This window comes from Trichechus manatus, unplaced genomic scaffold, assembly GCF_000243295.1.
Source record: "Trichechus manatus latirostris isolate Lorelei unplaced genomic scaffold, TriManLat1.0 scaffold00159, whole genome shotgun sequence".
In the NCBI taxonomy this organism is placed as follows: domain Eukaryota; kingdom Metazoa; phylum Chordata; class Mammalia; order Sirenia; family Trichechidae; genus Trichechus; species Trichechus manatus.
The window spans coordinates 2,332,016-2,354,025 of record NW_004444095.1 but is presented as its reverse complement, the minus strand read 5'-3'; the positions used below and the strand labels follow the sequence as shown (position 1 = coordinate 2,354,025).

General features: G+C 35.0%; 1 protein-coding gene across 1 annotated transcript in view; it reads left to right on the top strand.

The window, feature by feature from the left end:
- DMD (dystrophin) overlaps positions 1–22,010 on the top strand; it is a 2,372,918-nt gene that overhangs the window by 985,988 nt on the left and 1,364,920 nt on the right. Inside the window, exons 33-37 of the mRNA XM_004386236.2 lie at positions 1,895–2,050; positions 7,807–7,977; positions 18,858–19,037; positions 19,314–19,442; positions 21,042–21,212. Of these exons, the coding sequence (XP_004386293.1) occupies positions 1,895–2,050; positions 7,807–7,977; positions 18,858–19,037; positions 19,314–19,442; positions 21,042–21,212 (807 nt within the window). The remainder of the gene's footprint in view (positions 1–1,894; positions 2,051–7,806; positions 7,978–18,857; positions 19,038–19,313; positions 19,443–21,041; positions 21,213–22,010) is intronic.

Here is a 22,010-nt window from a genome sequence, read left to right as displayed (position 1 = left end):
CATGATTAGTTTTAGTGGCCTCATTACTGTAAATAATTTCACCCCAAAAAAATAAATTTTGAATATAATGACATATGTCGTTTAGGTGATATTAGGTGAGTAAGACAGGAACATACGGGAACATATGCCCTCTTAAATTTTGCAAAAGGGAATTGAAAACAAAAATGACCCACATGCACTATCATCATGGCTAAATATATTCACAAAGGGAGAGCTGTTCGATCTCTTCTGGGAACACGTTCCTAATGGTACCTCATAAGGCCCGTCTGCCAGTCAATATGAGCTGAAGGCCACTCCACCTGTGCCTGGCTCTCCCATGCCCTGCATCAGTACAAAATAAGCAGATTAAGGCACTTGCTCAATTTGTTTCTGGTTCTGGTTTAGATGTCAGGACCAACACAAGTAGTCTTTCCATAAAGATATCTTTCCTTCATGCTTTTTATATTTTTTCATTACTTAAGGTGGCCTTTGCCTTTAAGAAATATTTTTGTTCTGTTAAAAAAAAATAGTCCTTCCAACATGAATACATATATAAGAAATGTTTCCCTGCCTTGGTTATAAATATTTTTCTGTACCTATTGAATGACATGATATTAATGGTTAATAGTACCTGAATGAGTGTTCATCGTTGAAGCAAATCATTAAGTTTTTTTTCAGTTTAAATAGTAAATTATTTGGAAAATCTGACTTCAAAGTTTCTTGCTCAGTTGATCTCAACAGAACAATTAATGATTTGAACATTTCTAAATACCTAGATACTTTTAAAACTTCTAAGACAGAAAAAAAATGAAGTTAAAAAAATAAATCTTCTGGAAAGCTAGTACAGAACTCACAGTCATCAATAAGGGAATATTAATAACAAATAATCACTGAGAGCATATTAAGATGGATTAACTGATTATTTATGTAGTCCTAATTAATCAGATAATTGCTCAGCCCTTACAAAAGGTTTTGTTTTAGACAATGGTTTTAAACTGAAAAGAGAAAACAAACCCAAATTTTGTTCTAATTCCAGAAAAGCAACTACCTACCAGTATGTCTATTCTTAATGATGATAAAAAGGAATTGTTCAGACCTACTACTGAACATATTAAATCAGCAATGTATAATGTAAACTATTATATACATATATGTATACATATATACACATATGCCTACATACATACAAAAACATATCTTTCAGGAAAAAAAACTACAGAGCAAAGTCTTGAGACTTGTTTCATTAGACTTTATTATGCTAAAATAGTTTTGTGAAGCAAAAATAATAATTTATATTTATTTGGTCTGCATCAGTAAGAAATTTGTCTAATCTAAGTAACATGCCTAAAAAATTAACTTCCTTCCTTAGGTACAATATAATATATATTGAAGTGATGATCTGAAAATTTATGTTTTTCCCCCACTAAAACATAAGCATGAGAACAACAGTGAATGTATGTAGTTTGGCCTCTACTGATTCCCCAATAACTCAAATACTACTTGGCACATAGTAGACACTCAGTAAATATCTGGTGAATGAGTGAATGGGTTCCATCAAACTCAAAAGTATAAAACTCTATCATTTACAGTAGAAATCATGTAGCTTTTAGAAATGATCTTTATAAGCTTGGATTAAGGAACCAAATATATTTATGATGTGCTCTTACTTTATTAAGAATAGATACAAATCATGCACATGTGGATGTGTGCATATAATGACAAACAGAAATTTTAAATGAACAGAAAATGCAAAACCTAGATATTGAACACAGCTGCAAGATGCTACTCCATTAAAATTGTAAACATGAAGAGCAGTTAAAGTGACCTCTAGCTCTATTTCCCTTTATTAGTAATATTATGAGCTAGTTTAACCCTATTGCTTATTATTACTTTTTGTTTTTATGTTTTAACTTAGAACTTGTATAAAAGTCTGAGTGAAGTGAAGTCTGAAGTGGAAATGGTGATAAAAACAGGACGTCAAATTGTACAGAAGAAACAGACGGAAAACCCCAAAGAGCTTGATGAAAGAGTTACAGCTTTGAAATTGCAATATAATGAATTGGGAGCAAAGGTGAGTGCCTGTTGAGACCCCAAACACTGGCCACTTCCCATGTCCTACTTTCTTTTAAAGTTGTATATCAAGGGACAGTAATTGTGTATAATTAAAGTCTCAGAAATTCGTATTTTCTCTCTCTCTTTCTACATATATATATATGTGTATGTGTATATACATATATTCTCATGTGCAATACTAATTAAGAAAAAACGATTAATCAGTGATGTTCTTTTTTTCAGTAGTGCTTGAAAAAATATGTTACACTCAAATATATAAGTCATGGAGGTTTATATTGGTCCATCAAATAGTTCTAAAGGGCATCTGGCTACTTTCTGTTGTATAAATTTATTTGTGATGCCTTGAAGATTAGTAATAAAAATTCTAAACCACTATGCCTACCTATATTTAGCTTAGATCTAATTGAGTTGACAAATTCCACTGAGATTATTTCCTTGTATGGCCAAGTACTGCATAGTCTACATTTGGCTAGTACAATAGTGTGCATAGCCAGTTACATTTGTTTTGGATCTGTGGTTATTTTTGTATTGTTGTTCTGATCAGTCTCATGACCAATTCCATCTTGCTGTCAATTAAAGATGCTTACATCTCCATATCTCCTCTTTCCAAAACTGTTGGGATGTCTAAGATATTCACCTCACATGCCTCAAATCAAAGATTCTGTATAGATTTTGAGTTTTGATGGTCAATATAATGATACTAGAGCCCAGGTGGTATAGTGGTCAAACACTTAGCTACTAACCAAAAGGTAGGTGGTTTGAATCCACCAGCTGCTTCCCAGGAAAAAGATGTGGCAGTCTGCTTCCGTAAAGATTACAGCCTTGGAAACCCTATGGAGCAGTTCTACTCTGTCCTGTAGGGTCGCAATGAGTTGGAATCGACTCGACGGTGACAGGTTTGGTTTTGATTTATGTCCATTTTAAGAAGCCCTGGTGGTGCAGTGGTTAAAGCACTTGGCTGCTAACTGAAAGGTTGGCAGTTTGAACCCACCAGCTGCTCTTCAGGAGAAAGATTTGGCAGTCTGCTTCCAAATAGATTACAGCCTTGGGAACCCTATGGGGCAGTTCTACTTTGTCCTGTAGGGTCGCTATGAGTTAGAATTGACTTGATAGCAATGGGTTTAGGTTTTGGGGTATAATGATATTAATCATAAAAAAGGAAATGTCAGCATCAAGGATTGACCTGTCCTTTTCTACACCATTACTTTACATTACTGTAAACTTACTAAAAGTTTTTTTCATGTGTATGTGCTCAGTTAAGATTGAAAGAATACAAAAAGTAATATAATAATTAGTTGTTCATTTAAAAAAAACTGTACTTGTTTAATATATCATGCTCTATCTGAGAGAATAGATGTATTCTATTAGTAATTCCATAACAAGCTTGCTGCCTTAAACTTATACAAATTAAGTGATATATCTATTATTGGTATACATAACCATTTCTCATTAAATACAAATTTAAGCTTTTTTAAGTTCTTTAAGTTAGCACCTTTAAATGAGGAGTTAATTTGGGATGGGGTTTACCTTTTGGATGCTTAGCTTAGAAGGACAATTATTAATGAGCAAATTTTTAGTCTAATGTACAATAAACAAAATACTTAATGGCAACATTTTTATTTCATTCTACTTGAAAGAGATTTATTGCGTTCAATGGTTGGGGAAAAATACACAGCTCAAGTTACCAACTTTATTGAATAGAACTACATGAACAAGAAAATTTTGCCTCATCTTAGATACAAATGCAAATGTTGGTTCATATTTGATATGTAGCCACACAGAGGCTTATTTCTAATGTTTTACCCTGAAAATAGATTGAAGTTTATGTCTTGAAGTTGCTAGCTCCAAATTGCTTATCAATGAGAAAAAGTGAATTTTACATTCAAATGGGAATCTGAAAACATCTGGTCTTATTAGTTAATGGTCTTTATTTTTTTATGTTAAAAAACCTGTAATTTATGTTTGGCATGTTTTCAAAGAGAGTTTGTAGTCATCCTATGAGAAAAGGTTCATATAATTTGGGTCAAAAAGTAAATAGCACTGATACCCAATTAATAGCAAAGCATGGTGATCATCTTGAAATAAAATGCATTTCGACTGTTTATTTATTCCCCTAATCTGCCATTGTAATAAAAGACCCTTATATTCTTCTAGAGCATTTTATTAGTTTGTTAAAGGTCACCACAGAGAGAAAAGTTATGTCTAAACTTGGTATCTCATTCTAGTGTTTATCGATTTTCAGACTCTAATTCCTCCATATTTAAAATCAATTGAATTATCTCTAATATTAATTCTAATGTTACAACGTATTAAATTCTGAAAAACTATTCTCCTTATACTCAAGAGTTTATTTTTTTGACCTATGTGACTTATACACTAAGATAATGTGCTAATAAAAACATTTCTATTAAGAAAATCTTTATTTTAGAAAAGAGAGTTTTATAAAATTACTTTTATTTAAATGTAAATTATTATCTGGGCCTTTTCTTTGCCTCAAATGATTTGAACAATATCTTTGCCTTTGAAAGAGTAAATTTAACATAAAATAACATAGGAGAGATTACATAGACTATAAAACAATTAAAGTGACATTAGAAGACTATTAGAGTCCTAAATTTACTATTATTAGTAATTGAATGACTCTCATAAAGATTTAAAGCCCTATTTATCCCTGAAAATATACACTTGAGTTTTTTTTTTGTTTGTTTACTTTAACTATTTGTCACTTAGCAGTATTATTAAAGCAAGATAAAAGGAATAGTAAGAAATCATACTTAACTTTAATAGCATGACAAAATACAGCAAAAACATAGAGCAGAAATATATTTTCCAAGTAAAGATTTATTTATAAACATTAATGATAATGGAAAAACATATAAATATCATCTTAGAAAACTGCTTTGAGTCATGTATTCCTTCACTGAAAAAGAATTGTCTGCTTTTAACCTGCAAAACATCTTCTACAAGAGTGTTTTTAGTTAATAAAAGCAAAAGGAACAAAGGATATTTTAATAATGATGCTTTTTTATCTAAAAAGAATGAAACCTACTATTTTAATTGACTTCAGAATTTATATTGTTATGCCTGCCTCATTTCAATATCTTACTTTCTCTTACAAAACACACAGTTGTTAATTGTCTTTAGTATCAATAACTCAGCTTAATTGTTCAATGAATAAAAATAGAATAATTTCTTATATCTAAATTTAAATTTATTGAAAAATAATATTGCACTTAAAAAAACCTGTTGCCATAGTTGATGCCAACTCATAGCGACCCTATAGGACAGAGCAGAACTTCACCTATAGGGTTTCCAAGGAGCGGCTGATGGATTCGAACTGCCAACATTTTGGTTAGCAGCCAACGGCTTAAGCACTCTGCCACCAGAACTTACACCCTATAATCCCTTGTTTGGCTTGTCTCTGCTTTAATTTAAATAGAAATAGCAAAACTCATATCAGCCTGAAAATATATTTTGAACTGTTCATGAAACAATGCTGAAACTTTTTACTGCAGATGGCGCTGTTTTAAATGTATCCCTTCCCCACATATATACGCACACACACAAAACATGTAAAAATGTTTCCTTAAGATGGCAGTGTCTCCTGTTTTTTTTTTTTAAAAAAAACTTACTTAGCTGGATATAAACAAAATAAAATAAATACAAATCAATAATACATCAGCTCTGGGAAGATAGAATTTCTTTGAAATACTGAGTCTAGAATCATTTTTCTACCAGTAAGTAGTGCATAGAAAAAATAACTATGCATAGACACACAGTGAAGTAAGGCTTCCCCCCACCCACATACACACAAACAAAAATCCTTGCAGTCATGAGGGCAGATGCTTTTATTTCCCTGATGGAAAAAATAGAAGGAAAATCCATAAAAAGAAAAAAAAATGCATGTCAGCAACTAAACTGATTATACACATACCTCTGTCAAAGGAGCTAATGAATTGTCTTGCCTATTTGGAACCCATACCAAAGTTACAGGGTATTTATTTTGATTTTAGCATTTTAAATGTTTTAAACATATCTTCACCTTTGACATTTTTGTGTCTTTATGGCTGGATGCTTATTTTGGTTGTAGAACTATATATATAGCTGCTACCTATTACGCCTAGGGCATGTTGCACAAATATGAACTTGCATTATTTTTTTTCTTTTTAATCCATTCCCTGAGAGTTGAGATTAACCTAGATTTTACTCTTCATACTTCTTAGCAGTAAAAAACATATTTTTGATTTTTTTTACCTGTAAAATAAATATAAATAAAGCTGTTGCTGTGGATATTCAAGCACACTTTTTATTGAACCACTGCAGAAGTAGAATAATGGGAATGAAAGAAGGGACTGAGGTGCTATAATGTATTGGGCTCTCTCAAATTGTCTGACCAACTTTACCTTCACAATAGCCCTATGTGATAGGTCGAATGATCCCATTTAATGGATGAGTAAACTGAGGAAAAAGAGGTATCATGCCCAAGATTACAGTAAAGTTGGAACTCGACTGGGGATGGCAGAGCCGAACATGCTTCCACTACACCATGTTTCCTCTACAGAGTCAAAATATTGACATATAATACTCTGATCCCCAGCCTTCATGACAGAAAAGGGAAAATTTCATAAAGTTAAGACATATAACAAGCAAACACAAGAATGAACAAGAATTAATTTAAATTATTTAATTTTTCAGTCATATCGTCTGGCTTATCATGATAAATGGAACTTTTTTTTACTCATTCCTTTATTCAACATGCAAAACGTACTTAGTGAAAACCTTCTCTGTTCAAGGAACTGTGATGAGCATAGTGGAGTAATCCAAAAATGCTTGAGACAATGAAACTTACTTTTGAGGAACTGATATAATTTATCTGACTTTTGCTGATCATTTGACTACTACTCAGGAAAGGGATCCTTGGCTGTTCATTAAACCAATCAACCAAAATACTTAAAAAATGCAGGCACATCTAGAAAAGTGATGATAAAATATAAATTTGTTCAATCCCTTTGTGAGAATGGGGAAGAATTTAATTTTGAGCATGTTGGTTATAAACAATGAGAACTGGACACAGGATCAAATCATGGTTTCCTCTATTAATGAGAGTGAAAGTTGTTTTTGCATTCATATTTTAACCCCTGTGAGATGGCAAAAGTATTTTTAAGTAGGAAGTGTGCTGTCATTGTTTTCGTGCAAAAGTAAGACACTCTATTGAGGGGGAGGTGGCAAAGTAGGATGTAATGAGAATAAAATTGCTAATTCTAAGTAGCATGCAAACACTTTTTCCTTTTGAGTTGAATTGTATTCTTCCTCCATTTTGATTCCTTACCAGCAAGAGCAAGCTTCATTTGTATATAGATTATTGTAAACATATTTACTCATCTCTTTGACAAAGGACTGACAGGTTTCTAAGAGAGATGGACCATATCTTCAGTTTGACTTCTATTTATTACAAACTTTGGTCATAAATTATTTTTCATTTACAATACCGACAAGTTCTTATAGCATTCCTTTCTATCATGTCACCAGATATAAGACACTATCGTTTGGAGAAGGAATCTCATCTCATCTGCCCTAGACTGTTTTTTATGCACTACTAATATTCAGAATATATAATTTTTCTAAAATAAGATTTGGGAAACAAAACTTGTAATAAAAAAGTTATTTTAAAATGACAAAGATATGAAAGTTCCAATTATATGACTTTAAACCTGAATGGAAGTAGTAAACCAATTTCATTATCTTTCTTTTCAGGTAACAGAAAGAAAGCAACAGTTGGAAAAATGCTTGAAATTGTCCCGGAAGATGCGAAAGGAAATGAATGTCTTGACAGAATGGCTGGCAGCTACAGATATGGAATTGACAAAGAGATCAGCAGTTGAAGGAATGCCTAGTAATTTGGATTCCGAAATTGCCTGGGGAAAGGTAAAACCTACATCACTGAAGGTTATTTTTAACATAGATGAAGACACACTGCAATATGATTTTATAAGGATGTATTACTGTGCACCATTAATAGAATTAGAAAATATTCCCTCGCTTCATTTGCCCTTTCCTTAAAAATTCATCAGTAGTTTATCTCTATATTTCGGTACCGTGATAAAACCAATGGTAAGCTTTAAAAAGAATCGTCTTAAGGGTCGTTTAGAATTAGGTAGGTTATGAATAAGTCCTTAAAAGAGTACATACTTCATTAATAAGAAAGGCTGTCCACGAATCAGGCTCTGTGTTCTCAATGACTTGCCTAGGATTGGACTGCCCAGATGGAGCCCCACTACCATAAAGAGGCAAAGAAACAGAGACTATGGGCAGTTGGGCTGGACAGGATTTGCAAGGTCAGCAGATTTCAGATGTTATGACCCCCATTCCCCCCCCCAAAAAAAAATACTCTCAAGGATCTTTAGAGCTGCTACAGTTTCCATCACCAAAGGGCACAGGGACTCATTTAATCTTCAGCTGGTGTATTCAAATATTTCAAACACCAGCAGGGTCACCCAAGGTGCATGGGTTTCAGTGGAGCTTCCAGGCTAAGATATACTAGGAAGAATGACCTGGTGATCTACTTTTGAAAAAATTGTCCAGTGAAAACCTTATGGATAGCAGCAGAACATTGTCTGATACAGGGCCAGAAGATGAGCCATTCAGGTTGGAAAACACTTATAATAGGACTGGGGAAGAGTTGTCTCATCAAACTAGCGTAGAGCTTAATGACATGGATGGAGTAAAGATGTCAGGACCTTCATTTGCTCATGTGGCACAACTCAAAATGAGAAGAAACAACTGCAAACATCTATTAATAATTGGAATGTGGAGTGTAGGAAGTATGAATCAAGGAAAATTGGAAGTTATCAAAAATGAAATGGAACACTTGAAGATCAATATCCTAGGCATTAGGGAACTGAAATGGACTGCTAGTGGCCATTTTGTATCAGACATTCTTATGGTCTACTATGTTAAGAATGACAGATTGAAGAGGAACAGTGTCACATACATCATCAAAAAGAATACTTCAAGATCTATCCTGAAATACAGCACTGTCAGTGATAGGATAATATCACATACCAACACAGTACACCAACCACTAATGACAGAGATGAAGAAATTGAAGATTTTTACTAACTTCTGCAGTCTGAAATTGATCAAACAGCAATCAAGATGCATGGATAATTACTGGTGATTGGAATGGGAAAGTTGGAAGCAAAGAAGAAGGATCTGATTTGGAAAATATGTCCTTGGTGATAGAAATAATGCAAGAGATCACATATTAGAATTTTGCAATTCCAATGACTTATTCAGTGGAAATACCTTTTTTATGAAACATATATGGGAACTATACACGTGGACCTCGCCAGATGGAATACACAGGAATCAAATTGACTACATCTGTGGAAAGAGAAGATGGAAGAGCTCAATATCATCAGTCAGAACAAGACCAGGGTGACTACAAAACAGACCATTAATGGCTTATACGTAAGTTCAAGCTGAAGCTTAAGAAAACTAAAACAAGTCCACAAAAGCCAAAGTATGACCTTGAATATATCCCACTTAACTTTAGAAACCATCTCAATAACAGATTTGACGAATTTGACACTAATGACCAAAGACAAGACGAGTTGTGGGATGACATAAAGGACATCACACATGAAGAAATTAAATGTCATTAAAAAGAATGTCAGAAGAGACCCTAAAACTTGCTCTCGAATGTAGATTAGCTAAAATAAATGGAAGAAATGATGAAGTAAAAAAGCTGAACAGAAGATTTCAAAGGGCGACTCAAGAAGACGAAGTAAAGTATTATAATGAAATGTGCAAAGCCCTGGAGTTAGAAAACCAAAAGGGAAGAACACGCTCAGCATTTCTCATGCAGAAAGAAGTGAAGAAAAATTTAAATCCTCGAGTTGCAATTTGAAAGTTTCTAACGGCAAAAAATAGAATGGCACAGAAAGCATCAAAAGAAGTGGGAAGGACTACATGGAGTCACTGAACCAAAAAGAATTGGTTGATTTTCAAACATTTCAGGAGGTAGTATATGATCAAAAACCAATGGTAATGAAGTAAGAAGTCCAAACTGCACCAAAGGCATTGGCAAATTTAAACAAGGCTCCAGGAACTGATGGAATACCAATTCAGATGTTTCAACAAACAGATGCAATGCTGGAAGCACTGACTCATATTTGCCAAGAAATTTGGAAGACAGCTACATGGCCAACTGACTTGAAGAGATACATATTTGTGCCCACTTCAAAGAAAGGTGATCCAACTGTGCAGAAATTATCAGACAATAATTCACTGTAGAAATTCAAAAGCAAGTTAAATATTCAGTTCCCTTAAACCTCTTTGATATCCAGATGCAATCTAAAAATTTAAATGGCCAAATAGGATTCCCTGGAACATTTTTTAAATCCTAAAACATTAAAGTTTATGAGTTTTTTCATGAAAATTTTACCCACAAGAAGAAACAATCTTTGATGGTTATGAGGAAGGAGAGGGGTGGGAATGGAAAAAGACTAGACAATAGATAAGTGGTAACTTTGGTGAAGGGTAAGACAGTACCCAATACTGGGGAAGCCAACAGAACTTGTATAAGACACGGTCATGGAAGCTCCATAGACACATCCAAATTCCCTGAGGGACCAAATTGCTGGGCTGAGGTCTGTGGGGACCATGGTCTCGGGGAACATCTAGCTCAATTGGCATAACACAGTTTATAAAGACAATGTTCTACATTCTACCTTGGTGAGTAGCATCTGGGGTCTTAAAAGCCTGTGAGCAGTCATCTAAGATACTCCACTGGTCTCATCCCTCCGGGAGCAAGGGAGCATGAAGAGAACAGGATACAAGGAAAAGATTAGTCAGAAGGACTAATCGACCACAGCTACCAAGGCCTCCACCAGACTGAGTCCAGTACAGCTAGATGGTGCCCGGCTACCACCACTGTGTGCTCTGACCAGGATCACAACAGAGGGTTCTGGACAGAGCTGGAGAAGGATGTAGAACAAAATTCTAACTCACAAAAAAAAAGACCAGATTTACTGGCCTAAAGGAGACTGGAGAAACCCCGAGAGTATGGCCCCCAGACACGCTTTTAGCTCAGTGGTGAAGTCATTTCCGAGCTTCACTGTTCAGCCGGGGATTGGACAGCCCCATAAAACCAAATGGGACTAATGAGGCACAGCAGTCCAGGGACAAGGTCCAGAAGGCAGATGGGGACAGGAAAGCTGGTGATAGGGCACCCAGGGTTAAGTAAGGACAGTGTTGATGTGTTGTGAGGTTGTTAACCATTGTCATAGAGCAACATGTGTACTAACTGTTTAATGAGAAACTATTTTGTTCTGTAAACCTTCATCCAAAGTGAGAATAGCAGCACATTTGAAGAGCATAGTCGATGGAACTGTGCATGTAGAAATTTTTGAAATGGTGTATCTTTGGCTATGTATATTTTCACCAAAAAAAAAAAAAGGTTGAGAAGGGACAGGGTTGACATGTTGTGGGATTGTTAACCAATGTCATAAAATAATATGTGTACTACTGTTTCATGAGAAACTATTTGTTCTGTAAGCCTTCACCTGAAGTACAATAAAAAAAAAAAGAACAGCAAAAAAAAAAGCTTGTGAGCGGCCATCTAAGATACTTCACTGGTCTCACCCCTTCAGGAGCAAGGGAGAATGAAGAAAACAAGATACAAGGGATAGATTAGTAGGACAAATGGACCGCAACTACCACGGCCTCCACCAGACTGAGTCCAGTACAACTAGATGGTGCCCGGCTACCACCACTGACTGCTCTGACAGGGATCACAATAGAGGGTCCCAGACAGAGCTGGAGAAAAATGTAGAACAAAATTCTAACTCACAAAAAAAGACCAGACTTACCGGTCTGACAGAGATTGGAGAAACCCCAAGAGTATGGCTCCCAGACACCCTTTTAGCTCAGTAATGAAGTCACTCCTGAGGTTCACCCTTCAGCCAAAGATTAGACAGGTCCATAAAACAGAATGAGATTAAAGGGGCATACCAGCCCAGGGACAAGGACAAGAAGGCAGGAGGGGACAGGAAAGCTGGTAATAGGGAACCCAAGGTCAAAAAGGGAGAGTGTTGACATGTCATGGGGTTGTTAACCAATGTCACAAAACAGTATGTGTACTAACTGTTTAATGAGAAACTAGTTTGTTCTGTAAACCTTCATCTAAAGTACAATAAGAAAAAAAAAAGAAAAAAAACAATGTATTTGGAACTTTAAAAAAATCTCAAGAACTTTTTCAATAGTTCACATCTACCATTTTTCATAAATTCACTAATAGATTTTATTGATAGTATTCTTCTTGTACCAGGAGTTGACTGAGAGAATCATACACAGAACAATAATGTTAAATTTAATTCAGGATGTTAAATAATGCAAAATAATTGATGCCTATCCATTTATGTAATAGGTCATTCTGATTTTCACATTCATTTCAGGGACAAATTTTTATAATATACAACATTGTTGTTGTTAGGTACTGTCCAGTTAGTTCCAACTCATAGCAACCCTGTGTACAATATAATGAAACACTGCCAGGCTCTGCATCATCTTCACAATCCTTTCTATATATAAGCCTATCATTGCAGACACTGTGTCAGTTCACCTCAGTGAGGGCCTTCCTATTTTTCCCTCACTCTCTACCAAGCATGATATCCTTCTCCAAGGAATGGTCCCTCCTGATAACATGTCCAAAGTATGTGAGACGGAATCTTACCATTCTTGCTTCTAAGAAGTATTCTGGCTGTACTTCTTCCATTCTTCTGGCAGTCCATGGTGTATTCAATATTATTCACCAACACCATAATTGAAAGGCATGGATTCTTCTTCGGTCTTCCTTATTCATTATTCATCTTTCCCATGCATATGAGGCCAGTGAAAATACCGTGGCTTGAGTCAGTTGCACCTTAGTCTTCCAGGTGACATCTTTGCTTTTTAACACTTTAAAGAGATGCTTTGCAGCACATTTGCCCAATGCAATGTCCTTTTTTTGACTGCTGCTTCTGTAAGCAGTGATAGTGCATCCAGGTAAAATGAAATCCTTGACAATTTCAATATTTTCCCCATTTTTCATGATGTTGCTTATTGGTCTGGTTGTGAGGATTTTTGTTTTCTTTATCTTGAAGTGCAATCCATACTGAAGGCTATAGTCTCTGATCTTCATCAGTAAGTGCTTCAAGTCCTCTTTGCTTTCAGCATGCGAAGCAGTGTCATTTGCACATCACATGTGATTAATGAGTCTTCCTCCAATCCTGATGTCACATTCTTATTCATATAGTCCGGCTTCTTTGGTAATTTTCTCAGCATACAGATTGAATAAGTTTGGTGAAAGGATATGACCCAGACGCACATCTTTCCTGATTTTAAACCATGCAGTATCCCCTTGTTCTGTTTGAATGACTGCCTCTTGGTCTATGTACAGGTTCCACATGAATACAATGAAGAGTTCTGGAATTCCCATTCTTCACAGTGTCACCCATAATTTGTTATGATCCACAGAGTCGCTTGCCTTTGCATAGTCAATAAAACATAGGTAAAAAACTTTCTGGTATTCTCTACTTTCAGCCAAGATCCATCAGAAGTAAGCAGTGATAGCCCTTGATCCATGTTCTCTTCTGAATTTTTGACAGTTCCCTGTCGATGTACTACCGCAACCGCTTTTGAATTATATTCAGCAAAATTTTACTTATGTGTTATATTAATGATATTGTTCAATAATTTCCACATTCTGATGGATTACCTTTCTTTGGAATGGGCACAAATATGAATCTCTTCCAGTAGGTTGGCCAGGAAGCTATCTTTCGAATTTCTTGACATAGACGAATGAGCCCTTCCAGGGTTTCATCTATTTGTTGAAACATCTCAATTTGTATTCCGTCAATTCCTGGAGCCTTGTTTTTCACCAATGCCTTCAGTGCAGCTTGGACTTCTTCCTTCAGTACCACCAGTTCTTGATCATATGCTACCTCCTGAAATGGTTAAACGTCGTCTAATTCTTTTTGGTTTGGTGACTGTGTATTCCTTCCATCTTCTTTTGATGTTTCCTTCATCGTTCAATATGTAGTCCATAGAATCGTTCAAAATTGCAACTGGAGGCTTGAATATTTTCTTCAATTCTTTCAGCTTGAGATATGCCCAGCGTGTTCTTGCCTTTTGGTTTTCTAACTCCAGGACATTTCACATTTTATTATAATAATCTAATTTATGTTCTAAGCCACTCTTTGAAATCTTTGGTTCAGCAATTTTACTTCATCATTTCTTTCATTCGTTTTAGCTTCTCGGCATTCAAGAGAAAGTTTCAGTCTCTTCTGATATCCCATTTGGTCTTTTCTTTCTTTCCTGCCTTTTTAATGACCTTTTGCTTTCTTCATTTGTGATGTTCTTTATGTCATCCCACAACTCATCTGGCCTTTGGTCATTAGTGTCCAATGCGTCAAATCTATTCTTGAGATGGTCTCTCAGTTCATGTTGGATATACTCAAATATGCACTTTGGCTTTTGTCGACTTGTTTTAATTTTCTTCAGCTTCAACTTGAACTTACATAGGAGCAATTGTTGGTCTATTCTGCAGTCAGCCTATGCCCTAATTCTGACTGATGATATTGAGCTTCTCCATCGTCTCTTTCCACAGATGTAGTCAATTTGATTCCTATGTATTCCATCCAACGAGGTCCCCATGTATAGTCGCCTTTATGTTGTTGAAGAAAGGTATTTGCAATGAATAAGTTGTTGGTCTTGCAATATTCTATCTTGCTATCTCTGGCAGTATGTCTGTCACCAATGCCATATTTTCCAACTACTGATCCTTCTTCTTTGTTTCCAACTTTTGCATTCCAATCACCAGTAATTATCAATGCATCTTGATTGCATGTTTGATCAATTTCAGACTGCAAAAGTTGATAAAAATCTTCAATTTCTTCATCTTTGGCCTTAGTAGTTGGTGTGTAAATTTGAATAATAGTTTTATTAACTGGTCTTCCTTGTTGGCATTTTGATGTTATTCAATCACTGACAGCATACTTCAGGCTAGATCTTGAAATGTTCTTTGTGATGATGAATGTGACACCATTCCTCTTCATTTTGTCATTCCAGGCATAGTAGACCATATGATTGACCAATTCAAAATGACCAATATCAGTCCGTTTCAGCTCACTAATGCCTCGGATATTGATCTTTATGTGTTCCATTTCCTTTTTGACAATTTCCAATTTTCCTAGATTCATACTTCGTGCATTCCATGTTCTGATTATTAATAGATGTTTACAGCTATTTCTTCTCATTATGACTCATGCCACCTCAACAAATGAAGGTCTTGAAAGCTCTACTGCATCCACATTATTAAGGCCGACTCTACTTTGAGGAGACAGCTCTTCCACGGTTGTACTTTGAGTATCTTCCAACCTGAGAGGCTCATCTTCCAGCAGTATATCAGATAGTGTTATGCTGCTATTCATAAGATTTTTGCTGGCCAATTTTTTTATAAGTAGATCACCAGATCCTTCTTCCTAGTCTGTCTTAGTCTGGAAGTTCCACTGAAACCTGTCCACCATGGCTGACCTTGCTGGTATTTGAAATTCTGATGGCATAGCTTCCAGCATCACAGCGACACGCAAGCCACTATAGTATGACGAATTGATAGATGAGATACATTGTTAGAAAGAACCATTATCAGTTACCTAAATTACCCTTCTGCTGTCACTTCTGGCCTAAAATTTAAGGAGTAACACCCAATGAAACCTGTTAGAATGTGTCTTTCCATTTTGCCAGTGGTTCTCAACACTGGTTATACTTTGAAATTACCTGAGAAATGATTAAAAACTACCAGTGCCTGGGACAAACACCCAGACTTTCTGATTTAATTGGTTTGAGTGTGGCTAATGACTCTAATATCCAGCAAATTTTGAGAACTAGTGCATAGTGCAATGCAAGATCCATGAATTTCAAGCTGTCTTATGAAATCTGCATTCTGTTCAATCAACCATGTCTTGTAATTTTTTAAACAATCACCTTTTACAGTTTAAGGAGATCTGGTCTCTGGTCCTAGATTATCTGGATAATTGCCTTAACTCATCACTCCCTTCAGCTATAAAAGCATGAGAACTATTAACTTATTTCTCAAGTCTGTTACACTATCATTCCCATGAAAAATTACATATCTTTTTTAAAGAGAGCACAGTAATTTATCTGTGAAGTGAAATAACACTAGCAGATCATTAACTTGGTACAATGAATGCATCAAGCAGCTGTTACTTAGAAAATAGAACATCTGTTAAATGTCATTGGAGTCAGTATTCACTGTCATTATAGTTGTAGCTATAATTTCTGTTCTGCACATTCTGCCTTCATGAAATTCTTCTTTAAATAACAATACATTATTAATAAAATGTCAATACATATTTCTATAAAATCTCCTATTTAGTGTTTTGTATTCTTCTTTAATTTATCATTATATTATTTGTCACATTACTGTAATAGTGAAATATGCCCTAAACCTCTAACCATGAAAGAGTAATGTAGGGCCTAAAAAAAAATTAAATAATATATTCTCAAGTTTAAGACATATTAGATTGTGTGATGCACCAGTGATTCCATTATAGCTATTGAAGATCAAAAGAAACACCACCACTTTAAATGTAAATATAAATAGTAAATTTCATCTGAATTTCAGAAACCTTAAATGTAACAAATACACACCTAAGAATTATATGGTAATTTGGTAATTTGTTCAGCTTCTTCCCGTGAATAGATTTTAATACCGAAAAGAACTCTCCCATTTTCAATGACCAGAAATGGTATAACAGTTATGTAGATTGAATGCAGAATTCTTTTGGGGAGCAGGACCTTTCAAAATACATTTGTGGGTGTGTTTGGTAGTTAGAGCCTCATCTATATTCGAATGAGCTTGCACAAAAAAAATCAAGAAATAGCTAAAATAAACAGGAATTTAGTAGTATCTTAGTGAAAGGTTAAGAAAAGGATGTTATGGCACATATCTGAGTTGATGTGAGACTGAGTAAAGACAGAATCTATAAGATAGGAGACACTTATGAGATAAAAAAGAGGTGAGGGATAATAGGAAATTAGAATGAGAAGTTATCTCAGGAATAGACGGTCCTGGGAAATTCCAACAAAATTTTTGAAAGGCATTGGGCATCCCATAATGTGAAATTGTAGAAGAGGTCAAGTCCATTTTAATTTAAATCTCAAATAATGGGATGATCCTCCCATCTGACATGTGGATTATATTTCTCTGCCCTGAAGAATACTTGTGGATGTGGTCTTATGGGAGTAGATAAGCATCCCAACACTTTTTACAGTTTTACCTTTAAATAAATTAAAGAAAATGTTTCCATTATGTGATGGCATGATCAAGCAGAGACCAACAGAAGAGATTTTTCCATCCTGTTACCCCATCAATGAAATGAGTAGATAAGCTGATGACTAAATCCTAACCTCAATATGCCATTTAAAATTAGACTCAAGCAATGACGCTTTAGATATGGTGAAAAAATCAAAAAGCATTTTTCAACCCTCATACAAAAGACCTGAAAAAAAAGGTATGTCTTCTACTATGAGAAAGTGACCTATTATACGCATTTTTATATTGTAAGGAAATTGGACTAACATTGAAAAATTGCTATGACTAGGAAGAAGAAGAGTCAATTTGTTTATCTGAAGCTAGTGCTTGATATTTAGACTATCCTGTACCTGAAAATTATTAGAAATTATCAAATATGAAAAATAAAAAAAATAAGTTAAATTGAGTTGTACTCATGTCTGATATTTTTTTCCTATGTCATAAAAACCCTGAGTGACATATGTTGTAGTTCATATTAAGGTATTGTTGAAACTTCTGAAAGTAGACTTATTACCATTCCATATGTCCAAATAAAACTGAGTGCACATAATTTTGCTTTTTTTTTCAGTTTTATACTCAACCCTAGAAACTATCACATTACTGAATGATTGGAAAACAAAACAAAACAAACTATCTGGGCTGTATCTGAGTCAATTATGTAATTGAATTTGAAGTTGTTCATTCACAAGGGTGGTCCTTCTAGAACCCTCTCCATCCCTCACCCCACGAAGTAAAAGTAGAAGACTTATGTGCTATCCCAGGTAGAGAATATTTGCAGCTATTGACCACTTACTAGGTGACAAAGGGAAGGCGCCCTGGTGGCACAATGTTTATGTACTTGCCTGCTAATTAAAGATTATCGATTTGAACCTATTCAGTGGCTCTGTGGGAGAAAGACATGGCAATCTGCTTCCATATATATTACAGCCTAGAAAACCCTATGGGGCAGTTCTACTCTGTCACATGAGGTCATCAGGAATCGAAAATTAACTCTATGACACCCAACAAGAACAACAGATTCCAATGGGGTCCATGTCTCAAAAGGGTTAAAAATTCCTGCTGTAGGAATACAGTAGCACCATACTCAGTGAATTTTGTAGAAGCATTTCCTTATTTGTTGATGGGTTATCTCAGACCTGCCTTTAGCCAGTAAATGTACAAATTAAGTAAAATAGAAATATGTTTAGATGAACTCTGCATACATTTATCTATTAAATATGTATAATTAGTAATAAAGATATGATTATTTATACCCAATAATGAAATTGTAAATGATATGGTATGATTTTCCTGGTTCATAAATGCATGATTGTAGGCTTAAGCCCTTACAAAAGCTTACCATGGTAACCATACACATTGCCCTTTCACAGGCATTAAATCTCAAGGCTGCAATATTTTACATGAAGCCGAAATGCTATCTTTTTCACAGGCTACTCAGAAAGAGACTGAGAAACAGAAGGTTCACCTAAAGAGCATCACCGAGCTAGGAGAGTCCTTGAAAGCAGTTTTAGGCAAGAAAGAGACTTTGGTGGAAGATAAACTGAGTCTTCTGAATAGTAACTGGATAGCTGTTACTTCCCGAGCAGAAGAGTGGTTAAACCTTTTGCTGGTAAGAAAAGACGATGGAAGCTTTTCCAATCTTCTCCATCATGGAAAAATAATTACATAAGCATTCAATAATAATATTTGTGTTTTCCAATAACCACAACTATATTTTTATGTATTTCTGCCCATGTTTCTGCTATATTCTGTATAGAAACCCCACTGAACAACTAATTTGAATGAAAATAAATTTTTGTCTTTTTAAAATTGCAAAAGGTAGGACAAATCCTTTAAAAATATTGTCTAATTAACATATGTCACGTTATGTCTTTGTAAAATGCAGGAATACCAGAAACACATGGAAACCTTTGACCAGAATGTAGATGACATCACAAGGTGGATCATACAGGCTGATACACTTTTGGATGAATCTGAGAAAAAGAAACCCCAGCAAAAAGAAGACGTGCTTAAGGTAGCAAATAAAATGTTCTGAATAGTGCTTTTCAAAGTGCACTAGAGTTATGTCAGTCCTGTTTGTCCTAGAACATACTGAGGATATTTTAATGAGATTGAAACAATCCTTCCTTTCTTCCTTCCTTTCTCCCTCCCTCCCTCCCTCCCTCCCTCCTTCCCTCTTTCCCTTCCTTCATAGGGATGTTAATGACTGAAGAGTTTTGTAGTGTGGATGTCTGTCCAAATAACACCTCTGGTTGACTATGCCAGTTTAAATTCTTCAGAGAAAGGGATACTAGAATTTATTTTGGTATCATATTCTAAGTCTCTGTGCAACTTAAAAGTAGTACACTCTTGTGTCTCTACACAAAAGACCAGTTTCCTACCATCTTTCGCAGACTGAATAAATACATAAAACCCAATCATCTGGACATTTTGCCTATGCAAAATCCAAATCCTGGTAATTAGTAATGATACTGGGATTATTTAAGAACCGAATTTTTCATTTTTAATGATATGTAAAGTAAAAATGGCTTCATGTTCTCTCTTTTTGGATTGAAACTAATTATTAGGACATCCTAAGTTTTCTTTCTCAAAGGCAAATTACTCTTTCCATTAAAAAATGATTCCTGTAAAAGGGTATGGGAAGGAAAATGTGCAAATATATCTTACTAATATTATATTACCTTTTTTTGATGACATCTGTCTCAATTAAATAGAAAGAGTTGAATTTTAAGAAATTTCATTTAAATTAATTATTCCTCATTTTGTTTCACTCACATTTTAAATAATTTAATTTAACTAGTTACTATTTAAAGAACATTCAAAAATTTTGTATGTTTGTGTCTAAAAAATCATTTTTTTCTTTTTTTAAGTGATTAATATTACGATTCCTTTTATTAATGAGAAACTGTGAAAGTGTTTCAGATTATCCCCAAAATAGTTTTATCTTGTTGTCTAAAGCTTATTTTGATGTGGTTCTGCATTGTACCTCCTCCTGCTCACTTGAAGTGTAGTCATGGAATGCCATTTATAGTTAAATTCCTTCAAAGTCTTTGGAATAATAGGAACTAAATTATTTTACTCGTAGCCTCTATGACACCTTGGGTCAGGCAGAACCTACCTCAGGTTCTCTGTATGAGACACAGATCCATATCTGTTAGAAAATCAATATTCTCCAATGCATTCAATATGGGAAAATAAAAGGGAACTGAAAAGAACCAGGAAGAAATAGAAAAGTATTCTTTACCTACCTTCTCTCCTGAGCACATAGCATATTTAGGTTGTTCCATAACTATGAAATTCAGTAAAGATAAGACTGCTGCTAAATATAAAATATTACAATCATCACAGACAACATAGAGAAGTCAGGCAAACACACTTGTGCTTTCTCAAACCACATCAACAGTTTAAAGAGATATACTTCAATTTTAAACAATGACAAAGGCCTATTTTCCTGCGATCACACATGTTGTTACTCTACTTCTATTTTATGGAAGTTGACTTTTTTCTTCCCTCTCTATTCTTCTGCATGTTCTCTCCTCTCTCTCTCTCTCTTTCTCTCTCAACTTCCATGTGTTACTAACATCAAGCCCTGTCTCTTGCTCACGGAATATAGCGTTTAAAGGCTGAAATGAATGACATACGCCCAAAGGTGGACTCCACGCGTGACCAAGGAGCAAACTTAATGGCAAACCGCGGTGATCACTGCAGGAAAGTAGTAGAGCCCAAAATCTCAGAGCTCAACCATCGATTTGCAGCCATTTCTCACAGAATTAAGACTGGAAAGGTAGGAAGATCTGCTCCAAGGTGGCAACTAGTACTAAATAATCTCTTGCGAAGGTTGCACAGTACTCTGATAGGGGCAAAAGAAGCCCACAGCAAGGTTTTCAAAAGGAAAATGAAGGCCAAAATGTGTTTAAGGAAATTTTACCACTGAATCTCATGGGAGGCAAGTCAGTGTCTCTCCCTCCTTCTCTCTCTCTTTTTCTCTTTCTCACTCTTTCCCTAATTGGTTTTTTTTTTTCCTGCCACAGCTATTCTAGAACTGCATTCTGCACTGGTTTACATATGTACTTTCAGGGGTTACCCAGAGCAAAGTAACAAATAGCATGCTGCAAGCCAAACAAATGAATAAATAAAATAAAAAGCACAAAAGATATCAATCTAAAGAAAGCACTACAAAATATTTTGCCAGATATACTATTGCTTGTATGTAACGTGGATCAAATACCCAAAATGAAGCCTTGTACATCTTCTGCATGATCTTGGGTGTCTGTACCCCTTTACTGGTTGTGCACATATGTGTATGTGTGTGTATTTAACTTTCTCTTGCAACTGCCAGACACTTACTGTGACAGAAATGCCTTAGGCTATAATGAAATGCTCAAGCCATACAAACAAATAACTGCAAAGCATATATTTCCTAATTTTTGTAATTTTATATGCCTATTTATATTCATTCCATTTAATGAACAACTAGGGGGTATTGAACTTTTGCATGATAACCCTTTTTATTTGCATAACATTTAATGAAGGCAATATCTAATATGTAGCTTACAATAATATATAAATATAGTATTATAAA